General features: G+C 37.4%; 2 protein-coding genes across 12 annotated transcripts in view; both read left to right on the top strand.

The window, feature by feature from the left end:
- SPG11 (SPG11 vesicle trafficking associated, spatacsin) overlaps positions 1-25569 on the top strand; it is an 89898-nt gene that overhangs the window by 32320 nt on the left and 32009 nt on the right. For all 11 annotated transcript variants that reach the window (XM_079127731.1, XM_079127733.1, XM_079127730.1 and 8 more), the window contains 13 exons: positions 364-491; positions 758-933; positions 2236-2428; positions 3356-3559; positions 5215-5321; positions 6109-6254; positions 7577-7738; positions 11788-11854; positions 21466-21631; positions 23355-23560; positions 24163-24271; positions 24717-24876; positions 25240-25512. In XM_079127731.1, the coding sequence (XP_078983857.1) occupies positions 364-491; positions 758-933; positions 2236-2428; positions 3356-3559; positions 5215-5321; positions 6109-6254; positions 7577-7738; positions 11788-11854; positions 21466-21631; positions 23355-23560; positions 24163-24271; positions 24717-24876; positions 25240-25512 (2097 nt within the window). The remainder of the gene's footprint in view (positions 1-363; positions 492-757; positions 934-2235; positions 2429-3355; positions 3560-5214; positions 5322-6108; positions 6255-7576; positions 7739-11787; positions 11855-21465; positions 21632-23354; positions 23561-24162; positions 24272-24716; positions 24877-25239; positions 25513-25569) is intronic.
- On the top strand, positions 20166-21308 carry LOC306654350 (large ribosomal subunit protein eL43-like). Its single transcript, XM_079127814.1, has one exon. The coding sequence runs from the start codon at positions 20951-20953 to the stop codon at positions 21227-21229; it is 279 nt and encodes a 92-aa protein (XP_078983940.1). The 5' UTR covers positions 20166-20950; the 3' UTR covers positions 21230-21308.

The raw sequence follows: 25569 nt of genomic DNA, 5'->3' as shown, positions 1-25569 counted from the left end.
CAGGTTGTTGTATAGTCTTTCTTAGATGTATGATAGCCCTGCCTTTTAATTATTCTGTCTCATCTAAAGATGAGACTGTGTAGTTTACATTTTTTTTTTTTTTTTAAGAAAACCTTGGTGAAAAACTTGGAAGAAAAACTTTAAAATATAAATTTAATATTCAGCTAATAGCTAATAAGTAAATATGTGACAGTTCTTTTTAAATGATTATTTCACATTTGTGGCCAAGAAAAATTTGTGTGAACATACATTAATTCAAGAATTAAGAGTACGTTTTTTAAATGGCATTTAATCTCATAATTTTTGTTTTGCATTTGTGCTTGATTTTTGTGAGGTCAATGTTTTAATTACCTTTTATTCAAGGTTGAAATTTTAAAAGAAAAAAATTATTTTTCTGAAAAAGAAAAAAGAACTATAGATGTCGTACATCAAGTTGAGAAGTTTTATTCGGGACATCTCCAAGGAAATATGCAGATAAGTTCCTTTCCCAGGTAGTTTCATCAGTCTCCTTTTGGTATTGGAAGAATATTGTAGATAGTGTTTAGTTTGTAATAATTATGAACACAAGTTTCTTAACATGAAACTGAGTCAACCTTCCCAGAAAGATAATATTTGTATTGTGTAGAAGGAATTTCCTATCATTTCATTATTTGCATAGTCAGAATTATGAACTCCCCAAAGAGTAGAAGTTCTTGAGTAGATAAAAAGGATGTTTTTTCTTCCAAAGTAAAAAATAATGATAAGCCCCTCTTTTTAGGTATTGGATAAAAGAACAAGATTTTTTCAAGCACAAATCTGTTTTGGACTCACTCCTCCAATATGATTGTAAAGATGAATTTAACAAACTGGACCACATGATTGCATTAAATTGGGCTCAGTGGTGGGATCAACCAACACAAGAATATGTCCTTCTCCCCAGGATAAGTCCAGAAGGCAAGTGTGAGATTGCACTAAATATATGCATATTAAATGAGGATTAAATTAAGTACTGGCATTTTAATTTCTTTGGTGTCTCCATTATAGAATTCTCTTGTGAGAGGGGAAATAGTCAGTTTCTCTAAAATGCAAGACCTTGCCTTAATCCATTGAGTCCCAAGTTTTCTCTTCTGTGAATATTTCAACACAATTGACACAGGTGCATTATAATAGGTTGGAAATCGTAATCTAGAGCTTATATATTATGATATTATAATTGTTATATTCCAATTATGTACTATATTTAAATTTTTATAGATGTTCCATGTCTGGAACAATGGGACAAAATGTGTTAAGACCTTAAGACCTTTTGTTTATCCCAGTGTTTTTGTGATGAATTTACAATGTGATAAGCAGAAAAAAAAGTGTCATGTGGAATGAAGTTTTAGATAAGTTGGCCTTGTACTATAACTGTCGAATTAATCCCCATTGGGAAAAATAGAAAAGACCAAGTTTTCATTCCAGCTTCAGAGTGACATTTTTTGCTTTTCCAAATAGTTTTTGAGGACTCTAGAGGATTAATAGTGATGAAAAGTGGTATATCAGGGAATAAAATGTATTTTTACTATTACCCAAAGTTTCATTTGTTTTTGGTACCAGGGATTTAACTACCACTGAGCCACATTCCCAGCCCTTTTTGTTTATTTTGAAACAGGGTCTCACTAAGTTGCTTAGGGCCTTGCTAAGTTGCTGAGACTGGCTTTGAACTTGTGATCCTCCTCATTCTCCTGAGTTGCTGGGATGACAGGCACCACTGCAACTGGCAGAGTTTTTTTATAGTAATGGAAAGAGGCCAGGAATTGTTTGTTGTACACACCTGAAATCCTGGTGACTCTGGACACTGGAGGCAGGAGGATTGTAAGGTTGAGCCAGCCTCAGCAATTTAGTGAGACCTTGTCTCAAAATAAAATTAAAAAGGGGATTGGGAGTGTAGCTCAGTGGTAGAGCATTACTGGTTTCAAGTCTTAGTACTACAGAAAAAAGAGGGTTGAACAGTTGAGTTAAATGTGCAGCTTAAAATACCCATTTCATTTTAGCCACTAGTAACAAGAAACATTTAACTCTTCTGTCAGATGTTATTGATTGTAAAATGAACAATACAAGAGGAAAAGTTAAAAGAAGCAGATGACCTGAATAATTCATATATTATATGAATATTCATGTCCAGATTATATTTACTAAATATTTAATTCAGTATTGAGTTACCTGTTAATCATCATAATTCATTGTACTTTAAAATGTGTTTTGTTCTTTGTGTAGAATATAAATCATATTCCCCAGAAGCCCTGTGGAGATACCTTACAGCTCACCATGATTGGTTAAACATTATCTTGTGGATTGGAGAGTTTCAGACCCAGCAGAGCAAATGGCCCTCTCTGACTGTTGATGTTATTGATCGGAATACTTGTTGCAACAACTACATGAGGAATGAAGTTTTAGATAAATTGGCCAGGTATTATAACTGTTGAATTAATCCCCATTAGGCAAAATAAAAGAGCAATAAGAAAAATGGTGAGGACCAAGCATAGTGGTGCATACCTGTAAATCCCAGCAGTTAGGGAGGCTGAGGCAGGAGGATCACAAGTTCAAGGCCCTCAGCAGCTTGGCATGACCCTGTCTCAAAATAAAAAGTAAAAAGGGCTGAGGAAATAGCTATGGAGATGGCAAAGAGCATGTATTAGGAATATACCAACAGTCCCACAATACAATGTTGTATAATCTGGGTGGTAGTTACATGGTGTGTCTTTAAACTCCATGTATATTTTTCTGTACTCCTTTGTATGGTAGATATAATGTGTTTAACAGTAAATTTGTTAAAAGTAATATCCAAAGGTAAGTTTCTCTGGTTTAGTAGTCTTATTTATTGTTTTAGCTTCTTAGTGAGGTATTTTTCTTAGTGCACAGAGCATCTACTTCAAGAGCTAGCCACTGTTATTGCATTGGGTTGTGTAGTTCCAACCAAAAATTTTAAAAATGGAGAGATAGATTAGTTAGACTTAAAACAAAACAAAACAAAAACTTCTTTTTATAGTTGTAGGTGGACAGTATGCCTTTATTTTATTTATTTTCATGTGGTGCTGAGGATCAAACCCAGGGTCTCGCACATGCTAGGTGAGTGCTCTGCCACTGAGCTACAGCCCCAGGCCCAAAGATAACTTGAGACTTTAATTAGTACCTTTAAATACTGTAATATTACAGAACCTACATAGGAAACAAGCAAAATGTATGCCTTAGAATATATTTATAGAGTAGGAATTGGCACTCTTATATTGTAAATGCTTATTGTTTCAAGTAGTTGAGACTTAACCAATGGAGGTGATTCAGTCTGCTCTGAACCTATCATCTTTTCACTTTCTTATCCCTTAAACCTGCCCCATAGGAATGGAATTTTTCTTGGATCTGAACTAGAAGATTTTGAACTCTTCCTTCTAAGGCTGAGCCGTATTGGGGGTGTGATGCAAGATACTCTCCCTGTTCAAAACTATAGGACCAAAGAAGGTTGGGATTTTCATTCTCACTTCATTCTCTACTGTTTGGAACATGGTCTACAGTATCTTCTTTATGTCTATCTTGACTATTACAAGTGAGTACTGAGAATTGACTTTTCACATTTCCTCTTTACATACTACTTCTGAACTTTTAGGAAAACTGTAAGCATTTACATGAGGGATACTGATCTGTTTGAAGTAGTTTCTTGCACGCCAACACTTGTTACATATTTTAGTTCAGTGCCACATTCCACTAGATACGTGTTTTGAAAACGGAGGAAGATTCTAAAGTTTCACTTCTAATTCTTTGATACTTTCATTGCCAGAAGAATGCTAAGCAACTTTGATTTTGTAGCCTCTGCAAAGTATATTAGATAAACTCTAAAACTTACATTTATATAGATAGATGCCCATCAGTATATATCTACCTAAGTTCAACCTGCAAAATCATGTCTGTGGCTAGTGTTTTAAGGTCGGTAAGAACAACAGCAATAAAAGTTGATTGTAATACGATTGCTTACAATGTTCTTGGCACTAGGCTAAGTGCTTTACGTGGTTTAAGTCATTTCATCTTCACAAAAACTCTGAGGTAGTTACCCCCATCTCCATTTTACCTAAGGAAATGGGGGCTTTGAAACTAAGTATTTTACCTAAGGCACACAACTAGTAAGTGGCAGACCCAGATTTAATTCTGCTTACTTTTGATTCTAGAGTTCACACTTCTACTCTAATTGTTTTGTTTTTGTTTTTGTGTGTGTAGAAAAGACTAGAAGTTTGAGCAAAGAATGTACTCCAGGTTGATATCATTGAGGCTTCCTCAACACTGAAGTGTTCCTCCAAAACTGCTACGACAAAAGAACATATTTGAAAGCCATATTTTCTTGCTTTTTTTCATCCTGGGAATTGTTCTCAGGGGTGCTCCACAACATTGGGCCACATCCTCAGTGCTTTTTATTTTTTTATTTTGAGACAGGGTCTTGCCAAATTGCTGAGGCTGGCCTCAACCTCCTGAATCACTGAGATTACAGGCAAGTGCCTCTGTGCTTTGCCAAGGGCTATGTTTTCAAAATACCTATTCTTAACTCCTCAGTTTTAGCATCTCTATACTTGTGTAAAGATTTTAAAAACCTCTTAAGTTTTAAAAATGCAGAAAAGGCTGAACACAGTTGTGCATGCCTATAATCCCAGCACCTTGGGAGGATGAAGCAGGAGGATTATAGGCATGCAACTTTGTACCCAGAAGGCAAAGTTCGAGGCCAGCCTTGGAAACTTCATGAGACCCTGCCTCAAAATTTTAAATAAATAAAATGGACTGGGGATGTGGTTTAGAGGTAGTGTCCCTGGATTTCATCCCCATTTTGGGGGTGGGAGGGAGAAAAAAAAAACTGAAAAGTTTTTTAAAGTGTTTTTTTTTTTAAGTAAAAACCAGTAGAATATTAAGTATTTTAAAGTAAAGGTCTCCAGGTTTTTTGTTTTTGTTTTTTATTTTTAATTTTTTGCAGAGTTGGTAAAATTTGATTATGGTAGTAAATATTATCTCTAAAATATTTTCTACTTTCAGATCATAAAAAATACATAAAATATGATGTAACAGTGGAAGTATTTATTTTGTAGTTTACTTTGTTAATTCTTACTTTGTAATTCCAGGATTCTCTTTTCTAATACTAGTTATCTTCTGAGCAAACAGTGTTATAACTGTCTTAGGCTGCATGATAATCAGAGTTGATTTTTTTTTCCCCCCTTAATACAGACTTAGTCCTGAAAATTGTTCTTTTTTGGAAAAGAAAGAATTATATGAAGCGCACCCTTGGTTTGAATTTTTAGTTCAGTGTCGACAAGTTTCCAGTAATTTAACAGGTGTGTATATATTGTATTATTTTCTTTAGATAAATAACTGGTCTATTGTAGATTTTTTTTTTATTGTAAACAAATGGGATACATGTTGTTTCTCTGTTTGTACATGGCGTAAAGGCATACCATTTGTGTAATCATAAATTTACATAGGGTAATGTCGTTTGATTCATTCTGTTTTTTCCATTCCCCCCACCCCTCCCACCCCTCTTTTCCCTCTATACAGTCCTTCCTTCCTCCATTCTTGCCCCCCTCCCTAACCCTAACTCTATTGTAGATTTTTGATTTTGGGTTTTGGTGCAGATTTATAAAGTAATATATATGTTCGTTGTAAAATTAAAAAATAAAAAGCCAGGCGTGGTGGTGCTTGCCTATAATAATACCAGCCTCTCTGGAGGCTGAGGCAAGAGGACCACAAGTTCAAAGTCAGCCTTAGCAATTTAGCAAGATCCTGTCTCAAAAAATAAAAAGGGTTGGGGATGTGGCTCAGTGGTTAAGCACCCTGGGTTTAATTCCAAGTACCAAAATAAATGAATAAGTAAATAAATAAGTTGTAAGACAGCTTTCAAGAAGGTAACATCTCTTCCATAAGTAGGTGGCCTAGGTACATAGAAAGGTAACCACACATAGATAAGCACTGATAGTGTTTTAATGTATTTTATTCCAGTTGTTTTGTTTGCACTTTTTTTCATACCTAGTCTAGATTGTATTTCATTCATCCAAGAAATATTTGTTGAGCTCCTAACTTTATGGTAATATTAGGGATACAACAAGAAACCCTTTTATTTTTCAGATCCCAAACTGATCTTCCAGGCTAGCCTTGCAAATGCTCAAATTTTGATTCCCACCAATCGGGCTGGTGTAAGCAGTATGCTATTGGAAGGACATACTCTCCTGGCCCTTGCTACTATGATGTATGCTCCTGGGGGCGTCAGCCAGGTATGGACAGCCTATTGTTTTCCTGTTTATGACAAAAATTGTACTGATTTTAAATTCAGAAATATCTGTGAATTGTCTTGATCTCAGTTGATACTGAAATACAACCACTTTCAGGTGTTACATTAAAGAACATAAAATGGGTAAATTTAAAAATTTTTATATAATAGCTTAAAATACCTTGGAACTAATGTGTTGTAGAGATTGTTTTTTTTTTTTTTTTTTTTTTTTTCCTTTAGTGGTTTTTTGTTGTTGTTTTTTTTGGTTTTTTTTTTTGTTTTGGTGATACCAGGGATTGAACCTAGGGTCTTGCATATGCTAAGCAAGTGCTCTATGACTGAGCTACATCTCTAGCCTCCATTTAATATGTTTTGTATAACTCCAGGTTTATTTTCAGAATAGAATCAGGGTCTGATTGCTTCTAAGAATAAGTATATTTTAGATTTGTGGCTTGGAAATTATTCTCTATTTGCCCTCTTAGCAAAGTAGAAAAATTATAATCCTTAGTTACCCATATAAAATTTTTTAGAGTACACAGAAGAAATTTGCTCATCTTTTGCTTTTTGACATTAAAGTGTACCTAGTTAGGGGGAACTTAAGAACGCTATTAAACATCTGATCTTTAGGAGTTTCTTACTGATAATGGTTTAATTTAATACCACCTCTCTTAGATTATGGTAATATACTCAACTTATATGGCTAAGTTATTTATGCCTATTTTTAATTACCTGTCAAACACTAGTCGTAAATAACTTCAGAGCTGAGGAGGAAAGACCTGGGAATCATCTACTCTAATAGTCTTTAAGACTTTAAAAATGTTTACTACTTAATAATGAATTTAAATATTTAATTTTTGTGTGTGTTGTACTGAAGATTAAGCCCAAGAGTACTCTACCCCTAAGCTACACTGCCAGCTCTTTTTGTTTTTTATTTTAAGACAGGATCTCACTAAGTTGCTCAGACTGGCATTGAATTTGGCAATCCTCCTACCCCCAGCTCCTTCATTGCTGGGATTACCAGTGTACATCTCCATACTTGGCTGAATTTAAATATTTTACACAACATATAGTTTGAAAATAACTAATTTAGCTCAGCTTCATAATTTTGCTGATGAGGAAACTGACACCTGATATTAAATATCTATTTCAACATCACATAGCTAGTTTGTCTTGGAACCAGAATTAGAACTGTTAACCTATGACTTGTTTACCAAAGTTATTTTTCACTACTACATATCTTCTTAAGCTGGTTTTGTTTTATAGGGTTCTTATGAAAAAGGGACTAAAGTTTTGAGAAAGGAATGTAACTGCTATCTTTTTATTTAGGTTGTTCAGAATGAAGAAAATGAAAACAGTTTGAAGAAAGTGGATCCCCAGCTACTAAAGATGGCCTTAACTCCTTATCCCAAGCTAAAAACTGCTCTTTTCCCACAATGCACTTCTCCTAGTCTCCTGCCACCTGATATTACACTCTATCACCTCATTCAGGTATGATATTTAGGGAACCCTTGTTTACGTGCATCAGTCATAGTTCAGCCAGGAAAAGAGAAAACACTACTTTCAGGTGTAGGGCATTCAGACTAAGAACAAACTTAACATGTTGAAGCAGGAGGGAGAAACCAAATGTAATAGTTAAGACAACTCAAAAATCAGCAAGTGAGGAAGCAACCAGCATCTCGAAGACTGATAGAACAGTGCAAGAAAGTGGTTTTGTCAAAACTCAGAATCTGAAGTCATCTCTGAGATCTAAACTCACAACTAGATTGCTAATGGGAGCTGGGAACATAGAGGGTAAAACTAGAAACTTGGAGATGCTGATAGAAAACAAAGCAGGGTGAAAACATCTTGGTTTCTTCCCTCATCCTACCTTCAGTCTCCCACAGTATCTCTTCTGGTTATACTTACCCTGGTAGCCAAATGGTAATGCTTGGGAAATGCAGTTTCTTGCAATACAAAGCAGAGCAGGAGAGCCATGGAAATGGATCAGAGAGCAAACAACTGACTATCATACCCACCACTGCTTTCATCAAAAGCTGCTCCATTAGCCTGCCATGGTGGCTCAAGCTTGTAATCCCAAGCTACTTGGAAACCTGAAGTAGGAAATTCACAAATCTGAGGCCAGCTTTAGTAATTGAGATCCTGTCTCACAAACGTAAGAGGGTTGGGGGTGCAGTTAAGTGGTAGGTTGCCCCTGGGTTCAATTCCCAGTACCAGATGGGTGGGACCACTCCATTCTACCAGTGTTAACTATCTATTTTCTTCCCAATGAATCAGGGCTCTTTGAACTTCTTAAGCTTTTTCAGAATGTGAAAGAGTTGTGACACCTATACCCAGAAAAATTAAACATAAGACATAATTTAGTTTATATAAGGGATTCACATACTGGAATCTCAGTTAAGAACATCTTTTGCTCATTTCTCAGTTTAAAAAGCTTTTCCTTTTTTTTTCTCTGATACTCATATTCTCAATTATGTTGGTCTTCAATCCAACATAAGCTTTATACTTCTATAAAGGTACAAAATATCTGTTACTGTAATGCGAAGAATTCTCAGGAGATGAACTGGTGCTGGTCAAAAGTGTGTTCATAGACTGGAGTTAGTTCAAGAGATTTGCTTTTTGTTGGAGTGTGACGAAAGTTGGATCTTGTGCCAGAACATAAGTCTATTATGTCACCAACACTATCTACACAATGTCTAGTTCAATAGGCTGTGACAAGACTTCCCTGAAGAAAGAAGCGGTATGCTGGATTTACATTCTGGTGCAAGGGTTTTATAGCAGTCCAGCACTTTTGAATAGCACTGATTATAAACTATAAGTGAATTATATAAAAGCATAGTTTCACTACCTATAGTGGTTTGAATCAGTTTCAAACATAAATGGCTTCACGTGGTTCTTTGTTGTCAAATTAAGCTTTCTTTTTTGCGGAGAGTGGAGGCGGAGGCAGGTACCAGGAATTGAACTCAGGGCTGCTTAATCAGAACCACATCCCCAGCTCTTTTTTTCTTTTTTTTTTTTTTTTTGAGACAGGGTCTCACTAAGTTGCTTAGGGCCTCACTAAATTGCTGATGCTGACTTTGAACTTGCAATCCTTCCGCTTCCATCTTCTGAGCTGCTGGGATAACAAGCATATGCTACCATTCCTGGGTAGACTGAGGTAATTCTTTAGTACTATTTTAGAAAAATTATGGTTACCAATTTTGACCCCAAACTAGGTCCTTTTTCCCTTCTTGGAATTGTGTAATCAATAATAAGACTGAATGCTACTGAGCAGTAAAGAAAGATTTATTCTTGACCAATAATAGGAGGAGCAGAGAGGCCCACAGATCAGCTTCTCAACTCATTGGGCATCTGAAGATTATAGATATGGGATAAAAGAAATGAGGAGGAGGGATAGGCTAATAAAGGGAAATGGGTGAAAATTTTCCTCTTTCACTTCCTTTAGAATTCTTTTTGGTTATCATAATTGTCAACTGTCATAGTACTGGGGGAATGTGTTACTGAGTATGCAGATGGGATTATAATGAAGTCAGAGGTTGTCTGGCAGCCATCTTAGATCCATCCAGTTTTATCTGGCTCACTTGAAAAGGAACTTAGGCCATTCTATCCTTGCAGATAACAAGATTAGAGTGGGTAAAAATTCATCTAGGTCACTTGAGGTGGTACAGGATTAGAAGAGTGTAATATTCCTTCCTAAGTTGCGCTTTCCTTAGCCATCAAATCCTGATTCGTTAGCTTAGTTTTTCTATATCCTTCCCACCATCTGTTCATAAACTACTAAATCTTTGACCTGACAGGTTCCACCCATTAGTCTCTTTTTGCCATTCCTTTTCTTGACCTTAGTCTATCACTTTTTCTTTGTTGATGATGTTGGTCTTCATATTCCTTCAACCATTGATCTGGTCTGTTGGGGGCTGTGCCATGTTGGCGGCGCCGGGATGGCGCCTGATCACGTCGGCAGCGAGGAGGTTAATTGACATAAGCACACTCAGGTGATTTTCTCGTCCACGCACACAATGTATGCACATGTGTTCTCAAGCACTAATTGCCTGCTCTGAGCGTCTCACCTAATCTTTGCGTAAGAGGCGTGGACCTGCTCTCCGCCTCCTGGAGGTGATATAAGCATAGGCGGAGCGAGACAGAGACAGCGACAGCAGCCATTAGCAGAAAAGCCAGAAGAAAGAACACAGCAGCCATTAGCAGAAAAGCAGTAGCAGAAGACACAGGCGCGGCAGTAGCCAGAGAAGAAGACACACGCAGCAGCTAGAAGAAAACACACGGAAGCAGCTAGACACGCGCGGCAGCAGCGAGTAGGGGAAGCGGCAGAAGGCAGATCGCAGAACAGAGAACTGAGACGCATCACTAGGGCACCTTAGGTAGACACACCCTTAGTTCACAGGATGCAGGACGCACCAGTGAGCAGTAGACCTTAAGCAAGGCGTAGCAAGTCTGTCTTCCTCTAAGCAAAGTCTGTCCTTCTCAAAGTCTCTCTTAAGCAAAGTCTCTCTCCTCTCAAAGCAAGTAAACCTCATTTCCTCTATCCTCTATAAACGAGCAAGAAGGCAGTGCACTAAAGAGAAAGATAGAAGTGCCTCAGATTCCACTCCACCACCCATAAGATCCGTGCAAGTTGTTGCTGCAGGCGGTGACAAATATCCACGGATTTTGGAACCACAAAGAACCAGCCACACTGGTCATCTTACTTCCTTCTTTCCTTCCCTATCCTTAATGTATCTCATCATGTTTATATGGTAACATTTTCTAGCCTGAAGTCCTCTTGCCTTTTTTTGAGGATTTAACTTATGGGTGCTTTACTATTGAGCTACATTTCCAGTCCTTTTTATTTTGAGACAGGGTCTTGCCAAGTTGCTGAGACTGACCTGGAATGCAGATCCTCCTGTCTCAGCCTCCTGAACCACCAAGCCCCGCCTTTTGCCTTTTGATTCCAAAAACATTTCTAAAATCCATATTACATTATAATTGAAGCCGCTTCTGCCAAGAGAGTAGATTTTGGAAATGTGTCTTCAACCAAGAGGAATCTTTTAAAAGGAGCATAGCTAGTATTTTTGTTAAAATAGAAAACTGTCTCATATTCTTTTTAGCCATTTCCAGACAATTTAAATTCCGTTCAGAGAGATAGTTTTTTGTTGTTTGTTTGTTTCTTTGTCCGTTGGTACTAGGGATCAAACCCAGGGCAAGTGCTTTACCGTTGAGTTATAAGTTTTTAAATTTCCCTGGAGAAAGGAAGCAGATTACCTCTGAAAGCCTTGCATATATCATTATGCTTACTTAATTTTATTTACTTACTTTTTGGTATTGGGGATTGAACCCAGGGATGCTTTACACAGAGCTACATTTGCTGCACTTTTTATTTTGAGACAGGATCTTGCTAAGTTGCTGAGGCAAGTCTCGAACTTGCAATATTCCTGTCTGAGCCTCTTGAATTGCTGGGATTATAGGTGTGTGCGATCATACCTAGCTTGCTTACTTATTTCAGAATCAGTGTACTTTTAATTTGAATTATTTTTCTTCTTTTTCAGTCATTGTCACCCTTTGATCCTAGCAGATTGTTTGGCTGGCAGTCAGCCAACACACTAGCCATAGGAGGTAAGTCATTATGAATACTTCTTCCTTTAGAAGCATTTTAACAGTGTCGTTGGTAGAAGTTAATATATGTAAGACCAAACCATTTCTGTACTACTTTTTTTTTTTTTTTTTTTTGCCAAGACAAAGTTTATTTTTTGAAGCAAATATCACATTTTGGAAAACTTACATCTACCACTGTGAACTTGGCAACTTCTTGGGACTTTCTGATAAGATTGATGGTGATAATAACAAATTTGTTTCTGTGTTTTGTTGTTAAGTAAAATGTGTGCTCGGAAGATATGCATCATTCAGTATTCTTTGAAAGATTACTGGATAATATTTCTTTTTTTTATTTTATTTTTATTGTAAACATGGGATACATGTTGTTTCAGTTTGTACATGGAGTAACAACATACATTTGCATATTCATATATTTACATAGAGTAATGATGTTTGATTCATTCCGTTTTTTTTTTCTTCCCCCCAACCCCTCCCACCTCTCTTTTCCCTCTATACAGTCCCTCCTTCCTCCATTCTTGTTCCACTCCCACCCCCCATTAAGTGTCATCATCCGCTTATCAGTGAAATCATTCCTCTTTTGGATTTTTGAGATTGGCTTATCTCACTTAACATGATATTCTCCAATTTCATCCATTTGCCTGCAAATGCCATAATTTTATCATTCTTTATAGCTGAGTAATATTCCATTGTGTATATATATATATATATATATATATATATATATATATATATATATACCACAATTTCTTTATCCATTCATCAATTGAAGGGCATCTAGGTTAGTTCCATAGTCTGGCTATTGTGAATTGAGCAGCTATGAACATTGATGTGGCTGTATCTCTGTAGTATGCTGATTTTAAGTCCTTTGGGTATAGGCCGAGGAGTGGGATAGCTGGGTCAAATGGTAGGTCCATTCCAAGTTTTCTGAGGAATCTCCACACTGCTTTCCAGAGTGGCTGCACTAGTTTGCAGTCCCACCAGCAATGTATGAGTGTACCTTTTTCCCCACATCCTCTCCAACACCTATTGTTGCTTGTGTTCTTGATAATCGCCATTCTAATTGGGGTGAGATGGAATCTTAGTGTAGTTTTGATTTGCATTTCTCTTATTACTAAAGATGTTGAACATTTTTTCATATATCTGTTGATTGCTTGTAGATCTTCTTCTGTGAAGTGTCTGTTCATTTCCTTAGCCCATTTGTTGATTGGGTTATTTGTATTCTTGGTGTAGAGTTTTTTGAGTTCTTTATATATTCTGGAAATTAGCGCTCTATCTGAAGTATGAGAGGCAAAGATATTCTCCCACTCTGTAGGCTCTCTCTTCGCATTGCTGATAGTTTGCTGAGAGAAAGCTATTTAGTTTGAATCTATCCCAGTTATTGATTCTTGCTTTTATTTCTTGTGCTATGGGAGTCCTGTTAAGGAAGTCTGATCCTAAGCCAACAGGTGAAGATTTGGACCTATTTTTTCTTCTATAAGATGCAGGGTCTCTGGTCTGATTTCAAAGTCCTTGATCCATTGTGAGTTGAGTTTTGTGCAGGGTGAGAGATAGGGGTTTAGTTTCATTCTGTTGCATATGGATTTCCAGTTTTCCCAGCACCATTTGTTGAAGAGGCTATCTTTTCTCCATTGCATATTTTTGGCACCTTTGTCTAGTATGAGAAAATTGTATTTATTTGGGATTGTGTCCGTGTCCTCTATTCTGTACCATTGATCTACCTGTCTATTTTGGTGCCAATACCATGCTGTTTTTGTTACTATTGCTTTGTAGTATAGTTGAAGTTCTGGTATTGCGATACCCCCTGTTTCATTCTTCCTGCTAAGGATTGCTGTAGCTATTCTGGGTTTCTTATTCTTCCAGATGAAGTTCATGATTGCTTGCTCTATTTCTGTGAGGTACATCATTGGGATTTTAATTGGAATTGCATTGAATCTGTATAGCACTTTTGGTAGTATGGCCATTTTGACAATATTAATTCTGCCTATCCAAGAACATGGGAGATCTTTCCATCTTCTAAGGTCTTCTTTAATTTCTTTCTTCAATGTTTTGTAGTTTTCCTTGTAGAAATCTTTTACCTCTTTGGTTAGATTGATGCCCAAGTATTTTATTTTTTTTGAGGCTATTGCAAATGGAGTTGTTTTCCTCATTTCCCTTTCAGCTGTTTCGTTGCTTGCGTATAAAAATGCTGTACTACTTTGTTTTAAAAACAAAGGCATCAGGGTCCGGCAGAACTCTGGGGTGTTGGGTTGAGGCAGCAGCAGCTGTGGCCAGCACTCAGAGCACTTGGGCCTCGAGCGGATAAAGGTCTACGACCTGCGGGTAGCGAGTAGGACCAGGGTCGTTGTTTCTCTGGACGGTGGGGCCCGGGACTTTGGGGGAGGTGTTCTGGGGCCAAGTCTGTGCTCGGACAGGTCAGAGGGGCTGTTCTTCGGGCTGGTTTGGGGGCTCCAGGGTGTTGTTTTGTTTTTTTTCTCACGGCTCTTTCTATTTCTCATTATTGAGGCGATTGACTTTTATAAAGGGACTAATTCTGCGTGAAAAATGTGATGGTTGGTATTAAGGAAACATGCCGGGCCTCAGGGTCACCTAAATTGGCCTTCGAATCCTATTCGCTTGCTCTGTGACTTTATGTAGAGAGCCCACTCACCTCTTTGATCCTCATTTTCCTTCTCTGTAAAATGTAGTCATTGTTTCACAAAGAATGTTTTATGTTACGTTTTCGTATCGTGCCTGACGCTCAGCTCTTAATAAAGAAAAACTTGGTTATAATTGAACTCTAGCTACAAGGGCAGCCTCGCATTCTCAGGCTCTCTTCACTTTGCCATTGTGTGAATGGGGAAGCCCTGCATCTTATCTACTTACCAATAAATAATTGCTTTGGGGTTCAAGTGAAAGATCCCAGAGAACTCTGGCAAGTCATGTCCCTTGTATAAATTTCCTTTTCCCTCACGTGAAAGTTGAATTGATAATAGAACCCCACCTAGTCTGTTACCTCAGACAACAGGCTGTACCTTTCAATAAATGATACCTAGTGTTATTAATGGTTTCTCCAAGTTTTGTTGATTATTCTGAATTTAAGAAATTATACTATTGAGCCACATGGTGGCACATGCCTCGAAGTCCAGCAGCTTAGAAGACTGAAGCAGGAAGATTACAAGTTCGAGACCAGTCAAGCAACTTAGCAAGACCCTATCTCAAAAAAGACCAGGGATGTAGTTTAGTGGTAGAGTGTCCCTGGTTTCAATCCCCAGTTTAAAAAAAAAAAAAAAAAAAAAAAAAGAGGGCTGGGGATATAGCTCAGTTGGTAGAGTGCCTGCCTTGCAAGCACAAGGCCCTGGGTTTAATCCGCAGCACCACAAAAAAAAAAAAAAAAAAAAGAGAGAGAGAGAAAGAAAAAGAAATTAGATTATTGAGACCTAATAGGATGCAGCTATTGAAGAGACAAGGTTGCTAAATATCTGTATATTTAGTATAGTGTCTGATAGCCTTCCCTTAAGAAATGGTTGTTAAACCTGGCAGCCCACATACAGGAAAAAAATCACTCAGCAGTTGGTACTTACAGTGCTTCACCTTGGGAATGATACTTTCTGGACTGTCATGTGCTTTTGTAGTTCTCCATGAAGTTACTTCAGCCAGAAAACACTAATTTTTGAGTGGGTCTCATGGGAATATAGAGGTAGTGCAGAATCAGAATCCTTTTAGTGGAGCTGGTGATATAGCTCAGTTGGTAGAGTGCTTGCCTCGCATGCATGAGGCCCTGGGTTCAATCCCCAGCAACACACACACACACAAGTGTTGTAGTACTGGGGATATAACTCAGTTGATAAGAGCGCCTGCCTTGCATGCACAAGGCCCTGGGTTCAATCCCCAGCACTACCAAAAAAACAAAAAACAAAGGCATAGGGCTGGGGATATAGCTCAGTTGGTAGAGTACTTGCCTTGTATGCGCAAGGCCATGGGTTTAAACCCCAGCACCAAAAAGAAGAAAAAAAAAAAAAAAAGGCACATTTCAATGGAAAACACTTTCCAGGAGACTAATTAATAATATATTGCAGGCTGGGGAGATAGCTCAGTCGGTAGAGTACTTCCCTTACAAGCACAAGGCCCGGGGTTCGATCCCCAGCACTGCAAAAAAAAATAAATAAATAAATAATAATAATATATTGTGAGTTGAAAGTCAGTTTATTAGGCAACTAGCAGTGTATTTGTTGGGAAATGTAATATGTACCTATTTGTATATATTTATCCACTTCCAAAAACTCCTTCTTGTTTGCAATATAGTATCATAAACCTAAGTAGCCTCGGTTCTGGCAGTTAGTAAATTCTAGCTCTGTAATAGCTATATGACCTTAAGCAAATGATTTAACCTTTCTTTAGTTCCATATAAAATACCAGTGCCTACCTCATGTTACTGTCAGAATCAAGGGAAACAAAGCATTTATAAAGATCTCACATAGTAAGTACCAGTTGCATCACATTGCCATCCTCTGTAAACCATGAGAATTTGAGTTTTGTGCTGTTCTTAAACTCAGTTTTTTCTATTTCTTTTACTTTTGCATTTAGGGTTAACTTTTAATATGTGATGCCTCTGTATTACTCTAATGTTAGATTAGTGCTCTGCACATGGAAGCACCTCATAAATATTTGACACGTATCAGAATTTATAAGGTATAAATTCAAATCTTGATATATTTAATTTACCTGTACCCAGAGTCTACTGCAGTGCCAAGCCTACAATAGATGCTTGATAAGCAGCATTCGTTGAATGCTGAAGAAAGTAGCAATTACTGTTATGAAATAAAAGTACCTTAATTTTCTAGAGAATAGATAGAATCCCCTGTCCTATTATAATGACGCTAACTCTATCACTTAGCTGGTATCTTAATCTCCTCTGGGATATTGATATATTCTACTCAGTACTAGAGCAGAACAGAGGAGATAAAGGAATTGCCATCGTGAAACTAAAGGATCAGAAAGCATCTACAAGGATGGTTTAACATCTACAAATCAATAAATGTGATAGACCACATTAATAGAATAAAATTTATATGAAGAATAAAAATTATATGATTATCAATAATGCAGAAAAAGCATTTGATAAGATTCAACATCTTTTCATGATACAACTCTCATCAAATTAAGCATAGAAAGAGGCCCTATATGATATAATAAAGGCCATGTATGATAAGCACACAGCCAACATCAACAGAAACAGTTGGAAGTTTTCCATCTAAGATCATGAAGAGAACAAGGATGCTTTCTCTCACCATCTCTGTTCAGCATAGTGCTAGAAATCCTATCTAGAGCAAAGAAAAACAAGAGGTACCCAAAACAGAAAAGAAGTATTTAGGCCAGGTGCAGTGGTACACACCTGTAATCCCAGCAACTTGGGAGGTGTAGGCAAGAGGATTTCAAATTTGAGGCCAGCCTTGGTAACTAAGTAAGACCCTGTCTCAATAAAAAAGGGCTGGAGTATAGCTCAATGGTAGAGTGTCCTTGGGTTTAATCACTAGTACCACTCAAAAAGAAGAAATTAAATTGTCAGTGTTTGTATATGACATGCTTTTGTATATAGAAAACCCTAAATACTCCACCAAAAATGTTAGAACTAATAAATCCATTAAAGGTGCAGAGTACAAAATCAGTGTACAGAAATCAGTAATATTTTGATATACTAATGACAAAGTATCTGAAAAAGAAATGCAAGAGTTCCATTAATGATAGCATTAAAAACAGCACCAAGTTGGGACTAAGCTCAACCAAAGAAGTGGAAGATCTGTACATGTTAGACTATAACACTGGTGAAAGAAATTGAAGATTCAAGTAAGTGGAGGTATCCTGTGTTCATGGATTGAAAAAATATTGTTAAAATGTTCACATTACCCAAAGCAATCTGTAAATTCACTGAAATTCCTACTCAAATTCCACTGACATTTTTCACAATCTATGATTCATATAGAATCTCAAAAGACCTCTGAAGAGCCATAGCAAGCTTAAGCAAAAAGAACAGAGCTGAATTATCACAATACTTGATCTCAAAATGTGCAGAGTTATAGTAATCAAAACATTATACTACTGGCATTAAAAACAGACACATAGGAAAATGGGACAGAATAGAAAGCCCAGAAATAAGGCTATATGGTTAACATCCTCAGGAAAGGATTGTCTTTTCAAAAAATGGTGTTGGAAATGCTGAATATTCATGTGCAAAGGAATGAAATTGGACCTTTATCTTCAAGCATATACAAAAATAAATTCAAAATGGATTAAAGGTCTACGTATTAAGACCTGAAACTAAGTTGGGTACTGTGGCACACACCTATAATCCCAGTGGCTCAGGAGGCTGAGGCGGGAGAATTGCAAGTTCAAAGCCACTCTCAGGAAATTAGCAATACTTTGTCTCGAAATAAATAGTGAAAAGGACTGGGAATGCACATCAATGTTTATGTGCCCCTGAGTTCAATTGCTGGTACAAGAAAAAAAAAAGCTTCTGCACAGCCAAGGAAACAATCAGTAAAATGAAATGTCATTCTGCAGCTTGGAAGAAAATATTTGCTTCCAGTCCTCATATATCTGATAAGGGGTTAATATCCAAAAGAGATAAGGAGCTCACACAACCCCATAGCAAAACCATAAATCAGTTAATACATGGGCAAAGGATGAGAACATTGTTTTGAAGAAAACATAAAGGGCCAAATGTACATGAAAATGTTCTCACTATCACTAATCATGAGGGAAATGCAAATCTAACCTACAATGAGATACCATACCACACCTGTTAGGATTTTTTTTTTTAATTTTTTTTTAGTTGTCAATAGACTTTTTTTTTTTTTTTTTTTTCATTTATATGTGGTGCTGAGACATGCTAGGCAAGTGCTCTACCACTGCACTATGACCCGAGCCCAGGATTTTTTTTTTTTTTTTTTTTTTAATCAAAAAGGTGAGAGATTACAAGTATTAGCAGTGGTACAGAGAAAAGAGAACCCTTGTCCATTGTTGGTGGGGCTATGGATTGATGGCATCCACTGTGGAAAACAGTTTGGAGGGGGATTTTTTTTTTGCGGTGCTAGGGATTGAACCCAGGGCCTTGTGCTTGCAAGGCAAGCACTCTTCCAACTGAGCTATATCCCCAGCCCTGGAGGGGGATTTTTTGTTTGTTTTTGCTTGTTTTTTTTTTTTTTTTTTTTTGTTTTGTTTTGGTAGTAGGAATTGAACCTGGGATGCTTTACCACTGTTATATCCCCAGCCCTTTTTATATTTTGAGATAGGGTCTCACTAAGTTACTGAAGGTATGGTTGAATTGCTTGATGCTGGCCTTGAAGCTGTAACCCTCATTCCTCAACCTCCTGAGTTGTGTGGGCCACAGTTTTGAGGTTGTTAAAGAAGTTAAAACTTCATATGACCTAGTAATCCTGCTTCTGGGTATGTACCCAAAAGAAATGTAATCACCACTTCATAAAGACATATGCATTCCTGTTTTCAATGCAGTGTTATTCAGTACATCCTAGTTATGGAAACAAAACTGAAATATCCATTGGTAGATGAATGAATAAATTGCAGTGTATACACACGCACACACACACTATTTGGTCCTAAAAAAAGAGATCCTGTCATTTCCAACAACATGGGTGAACCTAGAGGACATTATGCTAAGTGAAATAAACCAGACACAGAAAGATAAATACTGCATGATCTCACTTATATGTAGCATCTGAAGGAAAAAAATATTAAAAACCCAGGGGAAAAAAAGTCAACAACAAAAACACCAAATATATAAAAACAGTAAAATGTTGGTTACTGGGAATGGGGAATGGAAAGATATAGGTCAAAAGGTACTCAGTTGCAGTCTTATAGGATGAGTAAGTGTAGAGAAATAATGTATAACATGAGGATAATAATTATATAGGGCTGGTGGTGTAGCTCAGTGGCAGAGCACTTGCCTAGTATATGTGAGGCACTGGGTTCAAGTCTCAGCACCATATTTAGATAAATAAATGTATTGTGTCCATCTACAACTAAAATAATAAATAAATAAAAATAATTAAGTTGTATACTGGTTGTCTGCCAAAAGAATAGATTTTTAGATCTGCCTGAAACAGGCAGGCACAGGAGGAGAAAGATAAATATGAGGTGTTGGGCTTGCTTGTTTGTAGTAATCACTTTACTTTGTTATGTGTCAAGTGTATCAGAATGTTGTATACCTTAAACATCTATAGTTTTTTTTTAAAAAGTTAAGTTGTTTAAAGTCATACAGCTAGTGGAATGAAGGGCAAGAATCTAGGCCAGGCTTTTATGATCTTAAGGCCCTTCTAAAGAGTCATTCATGGATTCTCCTGTCTCCAGTAAGTGCTCCTTAGTTGGTTTAGGGATATTCCAGACACCAGGAATTTTCCTCACAATCATACATGAATAGCTGGAACAATACCTGTGACCATGTGCAGCCATGAGGTCCAGAATTTCCTGTAAATGCTCAGTAGTTATTGAACCTCATTCCACTGGCAGCCAGGACTTCCCAGGCCATGGCCAAGGTTGTAGATAGTAACCACAACTATGAAAGGAATAGTCCTTTAACAATAAATCATGAAGCACCTCAGCTGCATGGACCTCAGAGGTCATCTAAGCAAAGCTGCTCATTTTACTTAAGGGGAGTAGAAGTTCAGGTTGGACAGTTTTGATGCAGTTTCTCAGGTAAATATCTTTGTATAAAATGATGGTTTTGTACATTGAGATAAAATAAAACTACTGTATTTTGGTGGATTCAAAGTGATATGAAGGCTGACGATATAGCCTGTCATGTAGAATGCCTGCCTCCCATACCCAAGGCCTGGGTTCAAGTCCCCAGCACTGTGGGATTGCGGAAATAGCAAACAAAGTGATATGAAGTATACAGTGGCACAGTGATTATAGCAATCATTTTTCTTTTATTGTTGAAGAGGTAAGCTGTCAAAACCAGGCTTGGTGGTGTGTGTCTATAACTCCAGCTACTCCAGAGGTTGAGGCAGGAGGATCCCAGGTTTAAGACCCACCTGGGTAACTTAGCAAGACCCTGTCTCAAAAGGAACTGGGCTCTCTGCACTTGACTTAAGTCACAGCAACATGACTAAATGCACCAAGAAGGTTGGAATCATTGGTAAGTATAGGATTCGCTATGGTGCCCTCCTCTGGAAAATAATGGTGAAAACTGAAATCAGCCAGCGCTTGAAGTACACTTGTTCCTTCTGTGTCAAAACCAAGACGAAAAGACAGACCGTGGGGTTCTGGTACTATGATTCCTGCACGGAAACAGTGAATGTTGGTGCCTGGATCTACAACACTACTTCTACAATCACAGTCAAGTCTGCCATCAGAAGGCTTAAGGAGTTGAAAGACCAGTAAAAGCTCTACCATTTGAGACATCCCTAGCCTATAATAAATGGGATAATTTATGTAAAAACAAACAAACAAACAGATAAACTGAACTGGGATGTTGCTCAGTGGTCGATCACTTGTGTAGCATGTGGGTTCAATTCCTAGGACCTGCAAAAAAGAAAAAGAATTAAGCTTTCCATGCAAATTTGAAATTAATCATGATGAGATACAAAGAATTAATATTGTTTCACTTTCTCCCCTAGATGCATCAAGTCATCTCCCACATTTTTCTAGCCCTGACCTGGTGAATAAATATGCCGTAGTGGAACATCTGAATTTTACTTATTATTTACTTAATGGACGCCCATCTTTTGCATTTGGTACCTTTCTGGTCCAGGAGTTAATCAAGAGCAAGACTCCCAAGCAGCTGTGAGTATTTAAAACTTAATTTGTACTCTAAAAGGCATATCTGGATTGTAGCAGCCCATGCCTATAATCCCAGTGATTCAGGAGGCTGAGGCAAGAAGATCATCAAGTTCGAGGCCAGCCTGGTCTACCTACTGAGATCCTATCTCATAAAAGGACTTGGGGGGCTGGGATTGTGGCTCAGTGGTAGAGTACTTGCCTCACATGTGTGGGGCACTGGGTTTGATCCAGCACCACATAATAAATAAAATTAATAAAATAAAGGTATTGTGTCGATCTACAACTAAAATATTTTTTTTTAAAGTTAAAAAAACAAAAAAGGACTGGGATGTGGCTTCATGGTTGAACAGCCCTGGTTTCTATCCCCAATACTGTAAAACAAAAAAAAAGAGGCATATATATGTATTTTATGGGTAGATTTTTTAAAATACTAGAAACATATACTACAGTTAACAATGATTATTTTTTTGTTTTGGTACCAGTGATTAGACCTAGGGGTGCTTAACCACTGAACCACATCCCCCCCTTTTTATTTTTTATTTTGATACACAGTCTCACTAAGTTGCTGAGGCTGGTCTCAAACTTGTAGTCCTCCTATCTCACTCTCCCAAGTTACTAGGATTACAGGCATGTGCCATTGCACCTAGCAACAGTGACTATTTTTGGATGGTGATTTGGTTTGTTGTGTTTTTTTGTTTGTCTGTTTGTTTGCATTACTGGTGATTGACCCCGAGGGGTGATGCTTTACCACCAAGCTACATTGCCAGCCCTTTTTTATTATTTTTTAAGAATTTTAATTTTGATACAAGGTCTCATATTGCTGAGATGGGCCTTGAACTTGTGCTCCTCCTGCCTCAACTTCCTGAGTAGCTGGGATTACAGGTTTACAGCATTGTACCTGACTCACTGCTTTTCTTGGTGTCCCAAGTTTTTGGCATTTAGTGTCTATGATTTTTGTTAATGGGGAAAATGATAAAAATATATCTTAAAGGATAGATTTATTTTAAAATTATATGTGAGCTTGTCAAATGTTAGCAGTTATTCTAGAAGAATTCTGTAATGAGATGAAGTTTATATCTTAAGATCTTGTATAATTCATTTTATTAAGTACAGAATTGGGTGATGTATTCAATGTTATAATCAGCTAAATACAGATTATTTTTCTGGTTTGTTTTATGCTTAACAAAGGAATGCATTTTTTATGGCAAGTTAAGTAATTCAGAAAAGTGAAAATGAAAGATGAAAGTCCCTCAAGTCTCCCATTCCATGAGTAAACATGGTGGATAATGTGCATCTTTCCAGAACATTTTCTGTACACATAGTATATGTATTTGAGTCTTCTGAAAGATGCTTCAGGATGTCAAACTTCAAGTGGTATTAATTTTGGTAGTTTGGTTATATGCTCTTACATCAGTAAGATCGCACGTTGGTAGTTTTTTGAAGTTCTGCTGTTTACTGGATGAAGTTGGACACAAGTTATGTGAACTGAGTAGGTGCTTTTGGAAAAGATAAATCTAAGGATGTGGGGGGCTATGAAGCAAGAAGACAACTAAAAAGCTACCCAATATCCAAATGAATGTGTGCAAGGGGTATAAAAAGAGAAAGGGGAGGAAGCAAAAAATCACATGTCTGGCACTCCATGTGTCACCAATGTAATTGCATTTGCTTTTCCTGGTGAGATACAGTTTTTTTGTACTTACGTGATTTTGATTCCTTTCTTTTTCAGGATCCAGCAAGTAGGCAAGGAGGCCTATGTCTTAGGGCTCTCATCCTTCCACATACCTTCAATAGGAGCTGCCTGTGTGTGTTTCTTAGAATTGCTTGGCCTTGACAGCCTCAAGCTCAGAGTTGATATGAAAGTGGCCAATATAATTTTAAGCTACAAGTGTAGAAATGAAGATGCTCAGTACCGCTTTATCAGAGAGTCTCTAGGTATAGCACTTTTTCTTTATGTGGCTTGTTTTATTTATTTGTTTGTTTATTCATACCAGGGGTGTTTTACCACTGAGACATATCCCCAGCTGTTTTTTTTTTTTTTGTTTTGGAGACAGGGTCTCACTAAGCCAGATGGCTAAGGCTGGCCTTGAACTTTTGATCCTCCTGTCTCAGCCTTCCCATGGAATTATATGCATGTGCCAGCATGCCCAGCAGTGTAGCTTGTTTAGAGAAGGGGCAAACAGATCTAAAGCATTGAATTGTGAACAGTTGAGGAAGAAACAGTTATTTTCTTATTTCCTAAAGAGGGTGTGTTCTTTCTTATTTTAATTTCTTTGGCACTTTAATTGGGTTCTGAAATGGCCCTGGGCCATATTATTCAAACAGAAATCTGTACAGTATATGTACATGTGTGTGTGTATTTTTTTTCCTTTTTTTTTTTTTTTTTTTTTTTTGAGACAGGGTCTCACTATGTTGTCCAGGCTGGTCTGAAACTTCTGGGCTCAAGTGATCCTCTTACTTCAGCCTCCTGAGCAGTAGGGACTACAGGCATATGCTACCACGCCTAGCTCAAACTTTTTGTTGTATATTTCTTATAGCTGAAAAGCTATCTAAACTGGCAGATGATGAAAAGGCCACCATAGAAGAATTGCTTGTTCTCTTAGAAGAAGGTACATGGAATAGCATTCAGCAGCAGGAAATAAAGAGGTATGTGTTGCAATCCCAGCCTCTTTTCTAGTAAACTTACTGCACCAACCTTTGTTGACCTAATCATTCAGTACGTCTGGTATTTTCACTAAATCCCCTTATACCTGATCTTCTTACTCATTCAGCATATAGCATACACTAAATGGAAAGTGGTTTTAACTTAGTAATGTTGATTTCCTCTTTAGAGATGAAGAGGAGCTTTATACCCAAAAAATATTGGGTATTTCTTTTTTTGTGGCCTTAGGGATTGAACCCAGGGATGCACACATGCTAAACATGAACTCTTCCACTAGGTTACATCTCCACTCCCTATTGAAAAACTTTTTAGACAGTACACTGTGGTTGCATTTATTTAATTTTTACTAATTTTCCAGTTTCAAACTAATGATATATTTTAATAAGATTTTTTTTCCCTCTACCATCCCATTCCTCATTCTGATTATAGGTTATCCAGTGAATCTAGCAGTCAGTGGGCATTAGTAGTACAGTTCTGCAGGCTCCACAATATGAAACTGAGCACATCTTACCTTCGAGAATGTGCCCAAGCAAATGATTGGCTGCAATTCATTACTCACAGCCAACTCCATAACTACCACCCAGAGGAGGTGAGTCTTGATTGTTGGCCATTAACTCAAGAGGAAATTGGAACATTTTTTAGAAGATAGTATTCTTTGTATTGTGTAGACATTGACTTTTGTTTGATATGACACTTGTTTTTCTTAAGAGTTCAGTGGGTTGGTGTCAGAGAGTGGATTAGTTATTAATGCTGAAGAGTGTTTGACTCCAGATCGAATATGGAATTTTACTCAAAAGGCAACAGACGGCTTTGTAAAATTATATGATTACCTCTGACACAGTTTAAGAAACTGAGAAAGAATAATTTTTCCTATGCTTTTCTATAAGGTGTTCAGCTCCAGCTGAAACTGAAGGTTGGTTTTCTTATTTTAATCATCTAATATGCTTTCCAGGTGAAATCCCTTCTCCAGTACTTCAGCCCAATTCTTCAGGACCACTTAAAGTTGGCTTTTGAGAACTTGCCCTCAGTGTCCAACTCTATAGTGGACAGTGATCACATCTGCACTGAGTCCCTCCAGGAACTCCAGAGAAATAAAGAAGAGATGACTGATTTCTTTGAAACTCTGCTCCAGTGCTCAGAGGAGCCAGACTCCTGGTGCTGGCTCTTAGCTGAGGCAGTGAAACAGCAGGCCCCTATCCTCAGTGTCCTGGCTTCATGTATTCAGGTGAAGATCATGAGAAGCTTAAATTAAGACCTAGAGAACAATAGAAAAAGCAATGAG

This window comes from Sciurus vulgaris (assembly GCF_902686455.1).
Source record: "Sciurus vulgaris genome assembly, chromosome: 2".
Taxonomy (NCBI): Eukaryota; Metazoa; Chordata; class Mammalia; order Rodentia; family Sciuridae; genus Sciurus; species Sciurus vulgaris.
This window is presented reverse-complemented; position numbering and strand designations above follow the sequence as displayed.